At 29.0% G+C, this 15863-nt stretch overlaps 3 protein-coding genes across 5 annotated transcripts in view; all 3 read left to right on the top strand.

The window, feature by feature from the left end:
• The first annotated feature begins 701 nt into the window (after window positions 1-701).
• Window positions 702-5377, top strand: LOC138942613 (putative odorant receptor 92a). Of its 3 annotated transcripts, none has more exons than XM_070312972.1 (6): window positions 702-1039; window positions 2263-2669; window positions 3301-3400; window positions 3935-4036; window positions 4113-4271; window positions 4675-5377. In XM_070312972.1, exons 1-6 carry the CDS (start codon window positions 746-748, stop codon window positions 4738-4740), a joined length of 1128 nt encoding a protein of 375 aa, XP_070169073.1. In that variant the 5' UTR covers window positions 702-745; the 3' UTR covers window positions 4741-5377. The 3 variants fall into 3 exon arrangements, with proteins under 3 accessions (XP_070169073.1, XP_070169075.1, XP_070169074.1); XM_070312974.1 differs by having other exon boundaries at window positions 2533-2669; XM_070312973.1 differs by lacking the exon at window positions 4113-4271.
• Window positions 5378-6228: 851 nt separating this feature from the next.
• On the top strand, window positions 6229-10439 carry LOC138942617 (odorant receptor 4-like). The gene is made up of 8 exons (XM_070312982.1): window positions 6229-6276; window positions 6374-6876; window positions 7382-7478; window positions 7743-8052; window positions 9412-9511; window positions 9758-9859; window positions 9951-10109; window positions 10286-10439. Exons 2-8 carry the CDS (start codon window positions 6583-6585, stop codon window positions 10343-10345), a joined length of 1122 nt encoding a protein of 373 aa, XP_070169083.1. The 5' UTR covers window positions 6229-6276; window positions 6374-6582; the 3' UTR covers window positions 10346-10439.
• A 1230-nt stretch (window positions 10440-11669) lies between these two features.
• The window catches only part of LOC138942549 (odorant receptor Or2-like), a 150741-nt gene continuing 146547 nt past the window's right edge, over window positions 11670-15863 (top strand). Inside the window, exons 1-3 of the mRNA XM_070312849.1 lie at window positions 11670-11705; window positions 12282-12616; window positions 12998-13094. Of these exons, the coding sequence (XP_070168950.1) occupies window positions 12326-12616; window positions 12998-13094 (388 nt within the window). The 5' untranslated portion in view covers window positions 11670-11705; window positions 12282-12325. The remainder of the gene's footprint in view (window positions 11706-12281; window positions 12617-12997; window positions 13095-15863) is intronic.

The raw sequence follows: 15863 nt of genomic DNA on the forward strand, positions 1-15863 counted from the left end.
ATGCATTAGACACGAAGAAAAAAATAAATTAATTTATTGCGATTCCAGAGAAATTATTTATAATATTATTAACATTGTTATAGTTTTAAGCATGATTTATTTATATTTACAAATTAATTTGAATAATTTTGCAGTATCTTTCGACGACATTTTCGTATTTAACAACGTTTCGAATAATACTTTCTGAAGATGAGAAAACATAATTTAAAGGAGTTTACTAAATTTTTGTGAAAGCCAACTACTTTTCTTCTCTACAGTTAACAATATAAAAAAAATGTATTGTTTCTTTATTTAGAGTAGTCACATTAAATATATGTTAGATAAACTTTTTAAAAAAAATTATGTGTCATACTAGCTTTGTACTATAATACTGAAGGTGTTACTTATGACTACATTATATTTTGCTTATATACTGCTCCCTCTTATCCCCCATTCTAATGTATATAGGGAAGTAAGAAAATAATTATACTATTACAATAGAGCTCAGCGTCGATACATTATAAGCTAGTTGAATAATTTGTGAATTTATACACATGGCTCCGTTAGAAGCAAAATTGCAAAGCAGGAAATGTGCATCATATTATCTAAAATGTTTTATCCTTACAGCTGTGTAATATACGCGTTGATAATAAATTAAATATAATACGTATCCTGCCTGAAATGCTATTCTCCGTCGACGAAGTCAGTTGAAATCGTGTGTATACGCATGTAACGATAACATAAGAGGATAGATCTAATATTTGTAATGGCAAATACATTGACAATAGAGAAACTTATCGCGTTTTTGAAGGTCGATTTGTTATTTGCATGTTGCTGGCCATTGCCACTAACTGCTACAAAATTCGAAATAATACGTAACAAAATATTTCGCTGTCTCTCTATCTTGCACGGATTGATTATGATGATTGCGATATTGTATACAATTTATACTAATCAGTCAGATTTATTTCTGATAATGAAATTATGCTGCGAGTTATGCACCACTACAGAGGTTCCATTACAAATAATTTGCTTCTCGATGCAGTACGATCGTCTCCAGGTAAGAATTTAAACAATATTATATTTAATTGACATATACAGTTTAATAGTAAGAAAAATAGAAAAAAATATATACAGAGTGTCCCATTTTAATCTCCTCAGGCAAATATCTCAAAAACCAAGCCCGGAAGAGAAAAATGTTTCGGACAAAAGTTGTTTGGTTTCGAGGGGGCCATAAGATGGTATCATTGGTTTGACCTTGGAAAATCATTTGAAGGTCATGTGAAGGTCAACTTTAAAATCTTAAATGGAAACCCCCATTTTTTATTTAGTATTCTTGTAGCTGACATCGAGAGCTTTCCAAAACACTATAACAATGTATTTTTTCATTAAGTACTTTTTGAGTTATTTTATATTTTAATCTGACATATTTTGATATAAAAAATAAAATATTTCGTAAAATATTCAGTTTTCAATAATCTTACCGTAATACTTTTATGTACAGAATAATAAGACAAATCAATCAATATAAAAAAAAAATTGTTTTTAAGAAAATTATTTACAATGTATTTTTTTAAACAATTATTTGTTTTTTTGGCACTAATTAATTTAAAATAACTCAAAAAGTACTTAATAAAAAAATACTTTATTATAGTGTTTTGGAAAGCTCTCGATGTCAGCTACAAGAATACTAAATAAAAAATGGGGGTTTCCATTTAAGATTTTAAAGTTGACCTTCACATGACCTTCAAATGATTTTCCAAGGTCAAATCATTGCCACCGTCTTATGGCCCCCTCGAAACCAAACAACTTTTGTCCGAAACATTTTTCTCTTCCGGGCTTGGTTTTTGAGATATTTGCCTGAGGAGATTAAAATGGGACACCCTGTATATATTTACTTATGTATTTATTTATTTATTGCTATCTCTCGCGAAATGACAATAATTTATTTTTATTTAAACGCATCAATTATTCAAGTTATAAATTAAACTATTATTTGCGACTTATCAATAATGTTATATATTTAATATTTAAAAAATAAGTTATTTACTACTCGTTTGTTTATATCATTATATCTTGCTGTTTTATAAAAATTATATTTCGAAATTATTAATCCCGATTCATATATACACGCATACATACATATTTCTGTACAAAAAAAGAAAGAAAAAGACTAGTTAATATAAAATTTAAACTATATTACGATTGCATATTAATATGCAATCGTATTTTTGTTCATGTCATGAATATTGCTGCTCATTTAATATCGTGATTCAATTGCAGTACGTGATTTATGAATTGGAGGATTATTGCAAGCGTGCAAAATCAAAAGAGAGGAGTGTTCTTCATCAATATATTGATAGTTGTAAATCAATTTATGTAGGTTCAATATGCGCCTTCACTGTTACCGGTGTAGCTCTTGTTCTCAGTCCTATCATAGAACCGCATCCGTTTCCCATCGATATAAAATATCCGTTTTCCGTGAATTACCAACCTTTGAGGACTATCATTTATTTACACCACATACTACTTATATATCAAAGTTATACGCAGGTGTGTGCAAACATTTTCATTGCCCTTCTCTTGTGGTTTGTGTCAGCGAGATGTGATATCTTATCCAGCAGATTTCGAGCAGTCACAAAATTTGCCGAATTACGTGCATGTGTAGAAGAACATCAAGAATTACTATGGTAAATAATAATATCAATATTATACGTATAAGATATTACTTACATACTTGTTATTCCCTTTGTTTGTACTTTTTGGCTTTTCTTATCGTCTGTCGCTTCTCATTGTTTTTTTTTCTCTTACATTTTCTATTGTCTTCCTTTCTTTTATTTAAAGTAGTATATGAAATAAATTTATAAGATACATTAAAAATGTAAGAAATAGAGGCGCTAAATATAAAAAGAAAACGGCAGTATTTTGTATACTGAATAGAGTATAGAGTAAATACAATATATAAGTACTGAGAGTAATATGGAATAATAAAACTCTGTGAAAGACACTACAATATATTCTTTACACAAATAGCTGAATTTCTCGAACACAATGATTATTATTATTATTATTTTTTTTTTAAATAAGATTATTTTTACAAAAAAATAATTTTTCCCAGTAAGTTATTTTTTTTTTTTAATTTTATTCACACGATATTTTCTATCGAAAAGATATACAACATATATCTTGTGTACAGGTCTATGCTTCTAATCGTCTATGTTTTTATTTCACTATATATTACTGATTTATTGCTTTAATATTATAAAACATTTTTAGTCGCATAATTACGAGATCTTGATAAAGATACATGTATCATTTCAGGTATGGAAAGAAAGTAACTCTTTCTATTCGGTATGTGATGTTAGCGTCGCTGGCTGTCAGTACAATAGTTATCATATTTACCGGCTGCACTTTTCTTAGCGTGAGTATATAATTATTATTCTTATCCAATGAAATGCAAATACAAGCGTATATTTTATAAAAATGTATTTTTGCATTTTTTTTTATTTATTAAGCACTAAACAGAGAGCTCTTATAATACGTTACTGTTATATTTTACATTATTGTAATAAAGTTTTTTTTTTTTCACACACGATCGCACTAGTTTATACAAAAGAAGGACCACCGCGCAAGCTTTCTCGTAACACGTTACGTTAAGTGTTACGTTAAATCTAAATTCTTACGTAATCTTGAATTTATTTCAATTTTAAAGAAAATTGTAACGGAACAAAAGCATACTGCGTTATGATTTTCTTTGCGCGTTGACTGAAGTTTAAGATTACATATGAATTTAGGTTTACAATCGGTATGTAACGTAACGTGTTATGTAATGTATGTAACTCTCTCATACGTATCGTATAATTTAGAGAGCATCTCTATATTGTTCGACAAAGCATAAAAATATAGTAGAAAAATGTCTACATTCTTTGTTCATTATAATTTTCTCTTTTACTAGCGACAACCAATGTCGGTGAAATCAACATTTTTAATCTTCTTTATTTCGTCTCTCGCAAAAGTATATTTATGCGCGTGGCCAGCTGATCACTTGCTAAGCGCGGTAAGTTACACGTATAAATGTAGAGATGTGCGCGATAAGGAGATATATACGATATATTTGAAACTTAATATTGTAGAGCACCGATATTACTCACGCTGCGTATAACTCAATGTGGTATAACGGGAAGATTGATTTTCAAAAGAATTTTCTGCACATTTTATTACGTGGCGAGAAACCTATAGCTGTAAACGTACCCTGCATGCTACCGACTGTTTCGTTAAATTATTATGCCTCAGTGAGTCACCGATTTTATTATAGTATTTTTTTTGGCGTTTTATAAATATGAATATTTTTACATTATTTAATGAGATACGTGCTTGAAATATTGTCGTACTAAATTAACTTGCACAAATATTTTTATTTGCTTTTATTTTTTAAATATAGACAAGTTGTTTAGAGAGAGAGAGAGAGAGAGAGAGAGAGAGAGAGAGAGAGTTATTCTTATATATATTTTCGTTAATTATATTCTATGGATAATATTTTATTTTTATAACAAAAATATAAATAAATAATATATTTAATATACCGTTTGCCTGTGAGAAAATTTTCAATAAGTGAAATAAGTTAATAAACAACACGATTAATTACCTCTAAATTATCAAAATCAAACATTTATAATTTTCAAAACGTCTTTTTAGTACGTCTCGACTGCTTTCTCCTATCTAGCCACGTTTCGAGTTTTACTTGAGGAAGATGATGATTGAATGATGCTGATGTATACTTACTTATGTAAAATAAGAATATTTCTTGTACAATAATCAGGGTTGGGAACGTTACTCTATAAAAGTAACGCGTTACCGTTACCGTTACTTGGAAAGTAACACGATTCGTTACTTTCTCGTTATATTTTTGTTTCTTCGCAATGCTAAAATAAGCTATTAGATTGTAAAATTATTTAATAATCAATATTAAATATAATAATCTATGTTACAACCAAAAACTCTAAATTAGTAAACTCTATATATAGCAAGCGTTTTTTTATATTAAACTTATTTAATGATTGTAATTTTTTTATGTTAATATCTTTACTTTTTAACACACTTATCTTTATAGGAATTTAAATTGCAATTTACAAATTTCAATTTTGTCAAAAATTTTTATCAAACGTTGTTTTTAAATATCGATAAGAGAAATATTGATATTATTAAGAGTGTATTCCAATATTCGCTATCAGTATTGTAAAATCTATAATTTACGTTACTATAGATTTTCAGTATCGGCAGTGACTATCGGAATGCAGCCTACGATGGAAGGCTACAAAATGGCTTTTCAAAAAATACATCGATTGAATAGATATATAAGATAATAAAGAAGGAAAAAATAACGATAGAAGTAACGGCTAATTCGTTACCGTTACGAACAGAAAAAAAGTAACGATCGTTACCGAAAAAAAGTAACGGTAACGACGTTATAAGTAACGCGTTACTTCCCAACTCTGATAATAATTGTATTTATCAATTATTAAAAAATTGATTTCTCAATAATAAGATCTGAATATTATAATAATATATTGTGTATAATAAATTATATGAATTATTTCTTTCCGTCTACCATATATCATATATCACTGCCGGCAATGAATTAATTTTGCTTTACCTTAAGTAAAGTTACCTATACTACGCTCGTTATAATGGCTTGTAGTCAATTACCACGAGGGACTTTGTAATTCCGCTTCATTGCTAATTATAGTATATCGTGTTGGATTTAATTACTAGATGATTATGTATACTATTGGATTGTAATTACATAAACGCGATGTAATATCTGAAAGTGCTTGTGAGTTTGAGACGTATGTTAGGTTCGATACGCATGATTAATTAACGACGTTTATTTTCTTATGCGATGGAAAAAGCATTTCAAGACAAAGTGTTTAATCAATAGCGATGAAAATTATTCCTCCGTCAAGACAACCTTCCAGGTAATAATCAATCGTAACAACTCTAAGATCGTCAGCACTTTTCGCAATAAATGCTGTTTTACTCCGATATTATACGTGATTATTCTCCCGAGGTCTGTCGAATAATCTTAATGGAATAATGAGCAATTCAAGCGCTCTACTCAAATAGGCTTCCGCATTTACGAAAATAAAACAACTTTCGCAACTTCAATATATATCAGTGTTTCGAATTATGTTCAACATACGTGACTTATGAAAACATCGCACAATTGCATAGAAATATGGAAAGAAGCTTGCAATATTAAAATTAGATTTTGTCAATATTCTTCAATTATATTCAATTGTATTACGATTTTTTTTTAATATTTAAATTTTAAAATACTAATTTGCGCAAAATTGTGTAATCAATATTATCCAAATAATCTAATATTTTTTAACAGAGTATTTTTAACATAGTCTGCTCCGAATATAGGATGTAATAGATAATGTTGCTTACAATATTTTACGCAACGCGCAATGCTTGGCGCCTCGTGACAGTGTCATTACAGTATTTACACGAGTAAATAACCTTTCGCGAGGATGATTAAAGTTCGTATTACGCCTGCTTGAACGTCCATTGCGAATTGCCCAAGTACTTCCGTGTGTTATTATGGAGAATAAAATAACGCTGGATAAAATATTCGTCTTTATGAGATTATACTTGACGTTCGCTTGCTGTTGGCCGCTGCCATCGAACGCAACGAAGTGTCAAACACTTCTTCGCACTGCCATTCGATATTTCGCTTGCGCCAATTCAATAACATTTAACATCATGGCGGCATGGACGCTCTATAAACACAGCGACGACGTTCTACTTGTGATGAAACTAGGATGCCAATTGAGTGCTGTCTTGCAAATTCCGTTACAGCTGATACTTTTCGCGTTGCAGGACAAACGTTTGCAGGTATAAGACATTTATGTATACATCTCTCGTAAAAAAAAAAAAAGTTACGTTCTTTTTCATGATTTACTAAGTCTTGCAAAAAATGGTTGATGATTAATAGCAAGATAAAAAAAAAAAAATATCGAAATTTTTACACATTCTTAAAGAATAGTTGGAATTATTTCCTCATCGTAGCTTTATTTTTAATTTTTATTCTCCTATAATATATGTTGTAAATTGTAAAATGTTTATATGCATGTATGATTAAATTTATTTGTCTCATAAAATAAAAATTTTTTATACATAATTATTGTGATATTTATCATATTCTATGCGCCATCTTTTGCAGTTTTGCCGTATATATATATATATATATATATATATATATATAATCAAATATATAAGATTAAGAAAAAATTATAAATCGATATAAAATATAACGCTTTATAATATTGCTTTCATAATAATATCATTTATAAAACGGTAACAAAATTATTAATATTAATTTTGACAAATATGCACACAGTATATTGTTTCGGAAATGGAAAATTATTACAAGCAAACGCAAAAATATGAAAAGAAAATTTTTCAACAGTATATAGATACAAGTATACCATTTTATGGTACGTATAACTGATACGTAACGTATGATTATTTATACATTTCATATATAAACTTATCTTTAATTAATCACGTGCACCTTTTGCGCGTTAAAACGAGTTAAAAATAAATTAATTAAAATATTAAAATTTTTATTCATATATTTACAACATTAAAATAGTGTTCCAACTTTTATTTCTATCCCCTATATATATATATATACAATATATATATATACATTCATATGTGTACGTGTATATATATATATATGTGCATATTTGCTACAGGTATCATTCTTTTCTCTGTGGCAATGACAAGTATCGCCATAATTTTCGCACCATTGTATACGTTGCAATCGTTTCCGAGTGAAGTGGAGTACCCATTTGACGTACATTATCAACCATTGAAAACTATTATCTATATACATCATATATTGACCGCTTATCAAAGTGTGATACAAATTAGCGCCAATACTCTTCCTGCTCTTCTACTTTGGTTTGTAGCCGCCAGGTTTCACATTTTGTCCGTCCGGTTCCGTACGATGACGAACATGAAGGAGCTCATAAAATATACGCGAGAACATTATATATTACTCAGGTATATAAGATTATACATGAAAGAAAATACAGGATTGAAAGACAATATCGGTTTAATTGCGGTAGTTGGAAAATATAATATAATGTATTAATTCTTTTTTTTTTTTGTAAAACATTATATAAGGAAAGGATTATTAAGAGTGCTACTAGAGTTATGAGCAATATTTACACTGCCCATTTATAATATTAATATTGGATGATTGCATAAGTTCGTGCCCGATTTTCTATTGTTTTCGTGTGGTAATTGTTGCTTACACCGAATAGATGACGTTGTCTTATGTCAATTTAGCGTCAGACATTGTTCAGATAAGTCCATTTGTGCATAAGAGAAATCATTAAAAATGGAGAACGAAAGGTGCATTTGCGGCATGTAATGCTATATGAATTTCGGAAAGACGTGAGTGTTGGGATTGCACAAAAAAATATTCAAAGCGTTTATTTGGACCGCGCTCCTGCTCTCCGAACAGTCAAAAAGTGGTTTGACAGATTTCGAAATGGTGATTTCAACATGGAGAATCAACTCCGCTCTGGACGGCCTTCTGGCATTGATGATGACATTGTGCATGCCTTGGTCGAAAGAAACCCAAGGATTACAACTGAGGATATTGCTGAGAGGCTGAACATCGATAATTCAACCGCTTTTCGTCATTTAAAAAAGCTTGGATACATTTCCAAGCTTGATACGTTGGTGCCGCATCTCCCGACTGAAAGGAATAAGCTGCAGGAAAATTGCAGGAGTTGCAATGGGAAATTCTGCAGCACCCGCCATATTCTCCAGATATTGCGCCTTCAGATTTTTATCTGTTCCGGTCTTTGCAGAATAGTTTAAATGGCAAGAATCTCGATTCCGAGGAAGCTGTCGAAAACCACCTTACAAACTTTTTTCAAGAAAAACCAAGTTCTTTCTTCAAAAATGGAATCGACAAGTTTATAGAAAATCGTTGGAAAACCATTGTAGAAAAGAATGGAGACTATATAATTGATTAATAAAAGTGTTATCTCTAAAATATAATCTATTGAAGTTTATATTTAAATCGGGCACGAACTTATGCAATCACCCAATATTTATGATTTTCATTCAAAGAATTATACATATATATATATATATTTTTTTTTATTTATTCTTCTGGCTTTCTTCTAATTTTCTTTAGACTCGATTTTAGGATTTTAATTTATTTTGAGTTTTTATTATTATTATATCAATTTAAAAAATTTTAAAATTTGGTACACCTATACACTTAAAGATTTTTTTAACTATATAAAATTAACTATATGAAATATTGCACATAATTAATTTCACAACAATGTCAATTAAGAATTGATATAATTACATTTTCTGAAAATAAATATTCTTTGACAGATACGCGAAGGAAGTAACGCTTAGCGTACGTTATATAGCACTATTATGCGTAACTTTCAGTACTGGTGCTGTAATATTCGGTTATCTTATCTTTATAAGCGTAAGTAATGTGTATCATAAAAATTTCCGTTTTCTATAAAATTGCACAATCTCAAATTTGTTGTCTACGAAAAGCACATTATCTCTTACAATTACATGCACGCACACACACATACACACACACACACACACGTCCATGAAATTTAATTAAAATAAAATTTGTTTAATGTGTAATATAAATTACATAATATGTTATTGTATATATATATATAATATCATCTTTTCTCCCGATATTTGTACATAATAGCGTCAACCATGGTCAGTGAAATGGACGTTCTTCATGATAGGTTTCTGCGGCTTTGTAGAACTTTATATGTTTGCCTGGCCAGCTGATAATGTAATAAGCACGGTTAGTTATTTACATAAAAAATATTATATATATATATATATATATAATAATATATTTCAATTAACGTGTTTTTTCCAAAAATTTTTGTTAGACTAGTGACATTGCGCTCGCCGCCTACAATTCACTATGGTACAACAATGATTTGGCCACGCGAAAGATTTTAGTACGCATTATACAAAGAAGTCAACGTCCCGTCATTATTTCAATTCCATGTGCATTACCAAATTTATCTATGAGTTATTACGCGTCGGTAAGAATATATTTCCTAACAATTATTTTTTTATATTTATTATATGTATATTGTTTGAAAAAACATAAGAATTGCTATAAATTGTGATTTATTTCTTAAATTTTCTCGATAAATAATTAGAGTACTTATAATTATAAGTCGTTAATAATATGTATTTTTTTCTTTTACCGATTTAGTATATCTCAACTGTTTTTTCATACATGGCAGCTGTGCGTCTTATAATGGGTCAAGAGTAGAAGGAAAAGAATCTTAATCGCAGTAAAACTTTGAGCAGCTTATATTTTTATGAATTGTCTGCTATATTATAGGGGATTGCAGGATTATAATAAAAACTTGCACATAAAATGATCCCGAAGATAGCTTTATAATTTCCATCTCTTCTCGCCGCGCGTTTCTACTCGCGCGGATCGATCGATCTTTTTAAATTAATTTCTTATTAATTATTGCGAAAATTGTAAAACAGTAAAAAAACTTTCTTACTCGGTCTAACTCGCTCTATACGCTGTATACGAGAGGTGATGCGATTATACAGGGTGTCCCAGAATTATCGCATTACCTGCTAATGAGAAATTCTTCAGATCAATTGGAGACGATTTTTCGCGTATCTCATTGTCAGCAAAAATGTCGACATCATTTTTTGCAAGTTTCTTAATTTTTTTCCATTATATATCTCTGTAACTAAGTCCTCAATTAAAATTTTCTTTCTTTATTAAAGTAAACTCTATCTGAAATTAATTAAAGAATGTAATTTTAACTTTCAATAAAGTTTAGTTTGCACAAAGTCTTTCTTCTTGAATCTTATTTATAACATGGAAATTATTGAATATCTCGATATTTTCGCTGAGAAAAAATCGAGACATTCCGAATGATCTCAAGAATCTGTCATTAGCAGCTGATGCGGTAATTCTACAACACTCTGTATATTACCGGGCATTCTCTATTTATAATATAAACCGGTAATTGTGTATATGCCAGTTGACGTAATCACGTGATTCTTTAAAATTATACTTAAAATTTCGTCTTTTGCAGTTAAATTTTATTATATTTAACATTTGATTATTTCTTATAAAACATACAACAAAAAAATTCAAATTCATAATAATCAAGATTTACAAATAAAAGGCAAAGCAAAATCAATTAATATGTAACGTTTCTAGTCACCGAATTATGATAGATTATTAAGTATTAATAATTTATATAGAATACTTACACAGGTTTACATTTTGTGACACTATAAAATCCAAAATTGAACTGAATTCGCTTTTTACACACACACATATACCTCTTATCTACATTATTCTAATCTCAAAAATCGTGTAATCAATTGCTAGGAAGAGCTCTATACCTCTCTATGACTCTCACTGCTAATTATACTTAATTACGTACTGAAATTAATTATTACTAAATAATTGCCGTTAATTAGCACTTACATAAACGCAATGTAAATTCTAAAAGCGTTTATAGACAGGGAATGTAACGTGAGGTTCTCGATGCGCATGATTAATTAATGGCCATTGCCTACTTATATAATGGGGAAGGCAATTCAAGACATGCAGTCAGTGTGGATAAAAAATTATTTTGCAAACAACTTTCCAGGTAGCGATCAATCTAACTAAGAACATTTCTCGCTAGTTTTACATGTTTTAATAAATTGTAGGAAAAACTCAAAGTTTCTTTAATACAGTCTTGATAAGACAATCCAAGAATTGTATCCTACAAATAATCTCTCACAGTAAAACAACTTCTACAAATTTTGAGAGAAGTATCAGTTTTGAATTATATTTAACATATACAATTTATTAAAATATTAAGCATTCCTCCATAAATTAGAAAAAAAATTTGCAATATTGAAACTACAGTTCTTTCACAAAACTTTTTTTTACCAATTTCATTTTATAGGGCAATCATTTAGCTAATTAGTTTCTAAATTGTAAGCAGCGTTAGAGCAAATGTTCGGACGTCTTTTAATAGCATATCGCACGTATGTTTAAATCCCTCGATAATCGATGTATTCTGTTCCGAATATAGGATGCAACACGCTATACTCATATCTTATGCACCGCGCGTACATTGCTCGGCGTTTCGCAATAGTGTCATTATAGTGTCATTATAGCGCTCGAATAAATAACCTCAGCGATATTGTGAGGGTGATTAAGGTTCGTGTTTCGCCAGCTTGTGTTTCTGCCGTGAATTAACACGAAGCATTTCCGTGTGTCATGGAGGCAAAAGTAACGCTGGATAAAGTAATCGCTTTCCTGAAAATATACTTGACGTTCGCTTGCTGTTGGCCACTATCGCCGAACGCGACCAAGTTTCAGAGAATTCGTCATAGTATCTTTCAATATTTCTGTTGCGTGAATTCAATAATATATATTGTTACGGCGTTAAGGACACTCTTTAAGTACAACGACTACATGACTTTGATGAAAATAGGATGCGAATTTTGTTCCGTTTTACAAATTCCATTACAACTGATCCTTTTTGCAATGCAGAACAAACGTTTGCAGGTAAGATTTTCATTTGTATTGATTTTTCACATTAAAAAACTGTGCTCTATTAAGAGCAATATTTAAATAATTTTAATTATACTTTTATAAAGTATAATTAAAATTATTTAAATTTTTCAAAATCCTGAAAACTTAACACAAAATTTATAGTATGTTAGATATCTCAAATTATCCAGATGTTCTTTCAATAACAGGACAATTTTGGAAGCAATTTTTTTTCTCAGCGAAAATATCGAGAAAGATCATTATTTTTTGCAAATTTCAACATCTTTTTATGATATACCTTTAATGTAATTTAGCTTTAAATTAAATTAAAATATTATTAAAAAGTAAATTTTATTTAAAATTAAAAAATGTTTTGCCAATTTTTTAATTCTACAGTTTATTGTTTTTGAAATGGAAGATTATTACCAACGAGCTCAAGAATATGAAAGAGAAATTTTTCAACATTATGTTGACAAATTCAAACCGTTTTATGGTATGTACAAATAATATAATTTACATAAACTTGTCCTGAATTCATTATGTGTATATTAAGCATAATGTGCTTTAATAAGTTAAGAATTAAATAAATTAAATATTTAAATTTTTTGTTTGTATATTTATGTACATTTTATTTATACAATAATTATTATACTGTATACATATATACACATATACATACATACATACATACATATATATGTATATATATATATATTTATAAAGTTTACATACTATATAATCTGCAAATATCTATGTATATCTAAATATGTTTATAATTATATTGGGTTGGCGAAAAAATCTTTTTATTTGTTTCCGTACATGATTTTATGTAATCTCAAAAAAAAAAAAAAAATTAATTTTTATATAATCTACAGCGTTTGAAAAGGATATAAAAATTGGTTGTGTTTATCGCGTTTGGCGTTACTTTGATGAAAATACGAGAAACTGAAATGCATTTTTGTATTACACTTTATTATTACCGTATAAATAAAAATACAAACTAAAAAAAGATCTATATGAGATTTAAACTTTTGATTATATGAATTAGAATTAGACGAACTAAAGACAACAATAGATGGAAAGAGTCTAGAATTGAATAACAAAAAATCTGAATATTTCACTTGAACAATATCAAACTATATTTATTATGTTTAATTTTGCATCATCAAATTATTACTTATTTCGTTCCTTGCAGAATTTTCTTAATGCAAAGAAAAGGGGGGGAAAAAAAAGGAGAAACTATTTTTGAAAACGAAATTATAACTGTCAAAAAGACAAAAAGTAAACAAAACATTAAATGCATTATCCGCTGTTAAAAAAGTCATGTTAATTAAATACTCGCAAGCATTGTTGCTTTTTTTCCGCGATGCTTATCTCGACACACTGTGCTGTGTATTATTTAATATCAATAAAAGCCTGTCATGGCTGAACCGCGTAGTTGACAGTTCAAATATTAAGTACGTGTATATAATTTTGATTAATATGTAAATAATTTTATAAATATGTGTGTGCGTATGTGTGAAAAATTAATTAACCCTGTTAATGATCAAAAAACTCCATGGATTCAAAAGAACACGATTGAAGCTATAGAAATATATAATAATATAATAGAATAGATCTCTGCGTTTCGGAAATCATAATTTTTTGCGTGTCGTATATAAAGACACATCCAAGTATTGAGATAAGTAGATTTTTTCAAATTTCCGGCCTTTTTAATTAGAGTCCTATAGCACAAAATATAAAGAAAAACTCTTAACTTTTACTTTTAATTTTTACGCTCCAATCAATATTGCAAGAGATATCTCGATTTTTTATAATATTTTGCAAAAACTTGACAGTACTTATTACCGAGTGATCATATGAATATGAAAGAATTAATTAATGCTGTTAATGATTAAAACTCTGTAAAAAATAAAAGATTATAAAACTATAGGAAAATTATAATAGAATAGACTTCTGTTTTTCAGAAATCGATTTTTCCTATGTCGTATCACATATCAAGATATTTCTAAGTCCGGAAAGGAGTACGAAAATATTTTAGAGCTTCTTTTTCTCTCTGATCTTTCGATTACTGTCTCTTTTGCTTTATTTAAAATGTTAATATAATAAATATATATATATATATGACAATAATAATTACGGTATCTCTCTTAGTCTGACTCTTCTCATTCGACTTATCCGGCATGGATGACCCTACCGTTAACTATAACAGCGTTTTCGAGTAAAACAGATTTGATTGCTTTGGAAGCGATTAAATCCAATTTGTCATGAATATATGTTTGACCAAATATAGATTTCGAGAGAATCCGATTAATATAAATATATATAATACATCAATAATATAAAGTACATCCAACTATTTTGGCTTTAAAAAATTTTTTATCCTGAATAATCAATCAAAAGCTTATTCGCAGTATTTCTCATTGATTAATTTAATAACTCAAGTATCCCTAAAATTCAAGATAAAGTTTATAAATTTTATTCATTAATCGGTCTCAGAGCGATCAAACTTGCTTCATTCGAAAGCGCTACGTTATCGCCGGCATAGCTTTCATGTTTATTAAAGTACACAAATCTCGTCACCCGGCAAATGCCTTTGTTAAGGTGGAGATACCATTGAGGAGGAAAAATTTAATAAAAAAAAAAATATTTTGTTACATGGAATTACACGAAAATGTCTAACATATGCGTATAATGAAAAATGTACTAGAAATTATTAGACTAGACCAAGGCCTTTTGGCGACAATTAATTACACGATATTAATTATTAATAATCGACATACAATTATAAAGCTTAATAAGTTTTATATAATATAAAGAATCGCGACCAAAAGAGTCATTAATAAAATTATTAATCATCTTTAATCTGTGGAAAGAAGTACTCGTGCACTATCGGTGCATTTTGTGCGGACTTTCGAAGAAAAAAAAAAAAATTCGAAACGCAAAAAAATAGACAAAGTTTCGATGTACATCAACGATTAACTTATGAAACAAATCGCGATTTAAAAGTTGCGAGCAAACGCGACAAATAAATAAACCAACGATATTCGTAATATTCGATTGCGATACGCGTCATTTCTATAATAATTGTAACCTACACACGCGCGATATCAATCGCTATCATTTTATGTAGAAATATTTCGACCGATATTCGAGATTTGTTATATATATAGTATCCATCGCCCGATTTATTTTCCAATACGCGATTTTATACGAATTTCGCGATCAACAATAAGATATATATTCCATCTCGCTTCCATGA

The sequence above is a fragment of the Polyergus mexicanus genome, unplaced genomic scaffold (genome assembly GCF_030449975.1).
Source record: "Polyergus mexicanus isolate NDT 795.1 unplaced genomic scaffold, iyPolMexi1.0 SCAF_23, whole genome shotgun sequence".
Lineage (NCBI taxonomy): Eukaryota > Metazoa > Arthropoda > Insecta > Hymenoptera > Formicidae > Polyergus > Polyergus mexicanus.

Coding starts and splice junctions, on each gene's coding strand:
- LOC138942613 (XM_070312972.1), top strand. CDS start 746: ATGGCAAATACATTGACAATAGAGAAACTTATCGCGTTTTTGAAGGTC. Junction 1,040..2,262: donor TGCAGTACGATCGTCTCCAG/GTAAGAATTTAA, acceptor ATTCAATTGCAG/TACGTGATTTATGAATTGGA. Junction 2,670..3,300: donor GAACATCAAGAATTACTATG/GTAAATAATAAT, acceptor GTATCATTTCAG/GTATGGAAAGAAAGTAACTC.
- LOC138942617 (XM_070312982.1), top strand. CDS start 6,583: ATGGAGAATAAAATAACGCTGGATAAAATATTCGTCTTTATGAGATTA. Junction 6,877..7,381: donor TGCAGGACAAACGTTTGCAG/GTATAAGACATT, acceptor ATATGCACACAG/TATATTGTTTCGGAAATGGA. Junction 7,479..7,742: donor TACAAGTATACCATTTTATG/GTACGTATAACT, acceptor TATTTGCTACAG/GTATCATTCTTTTCTCTGTG.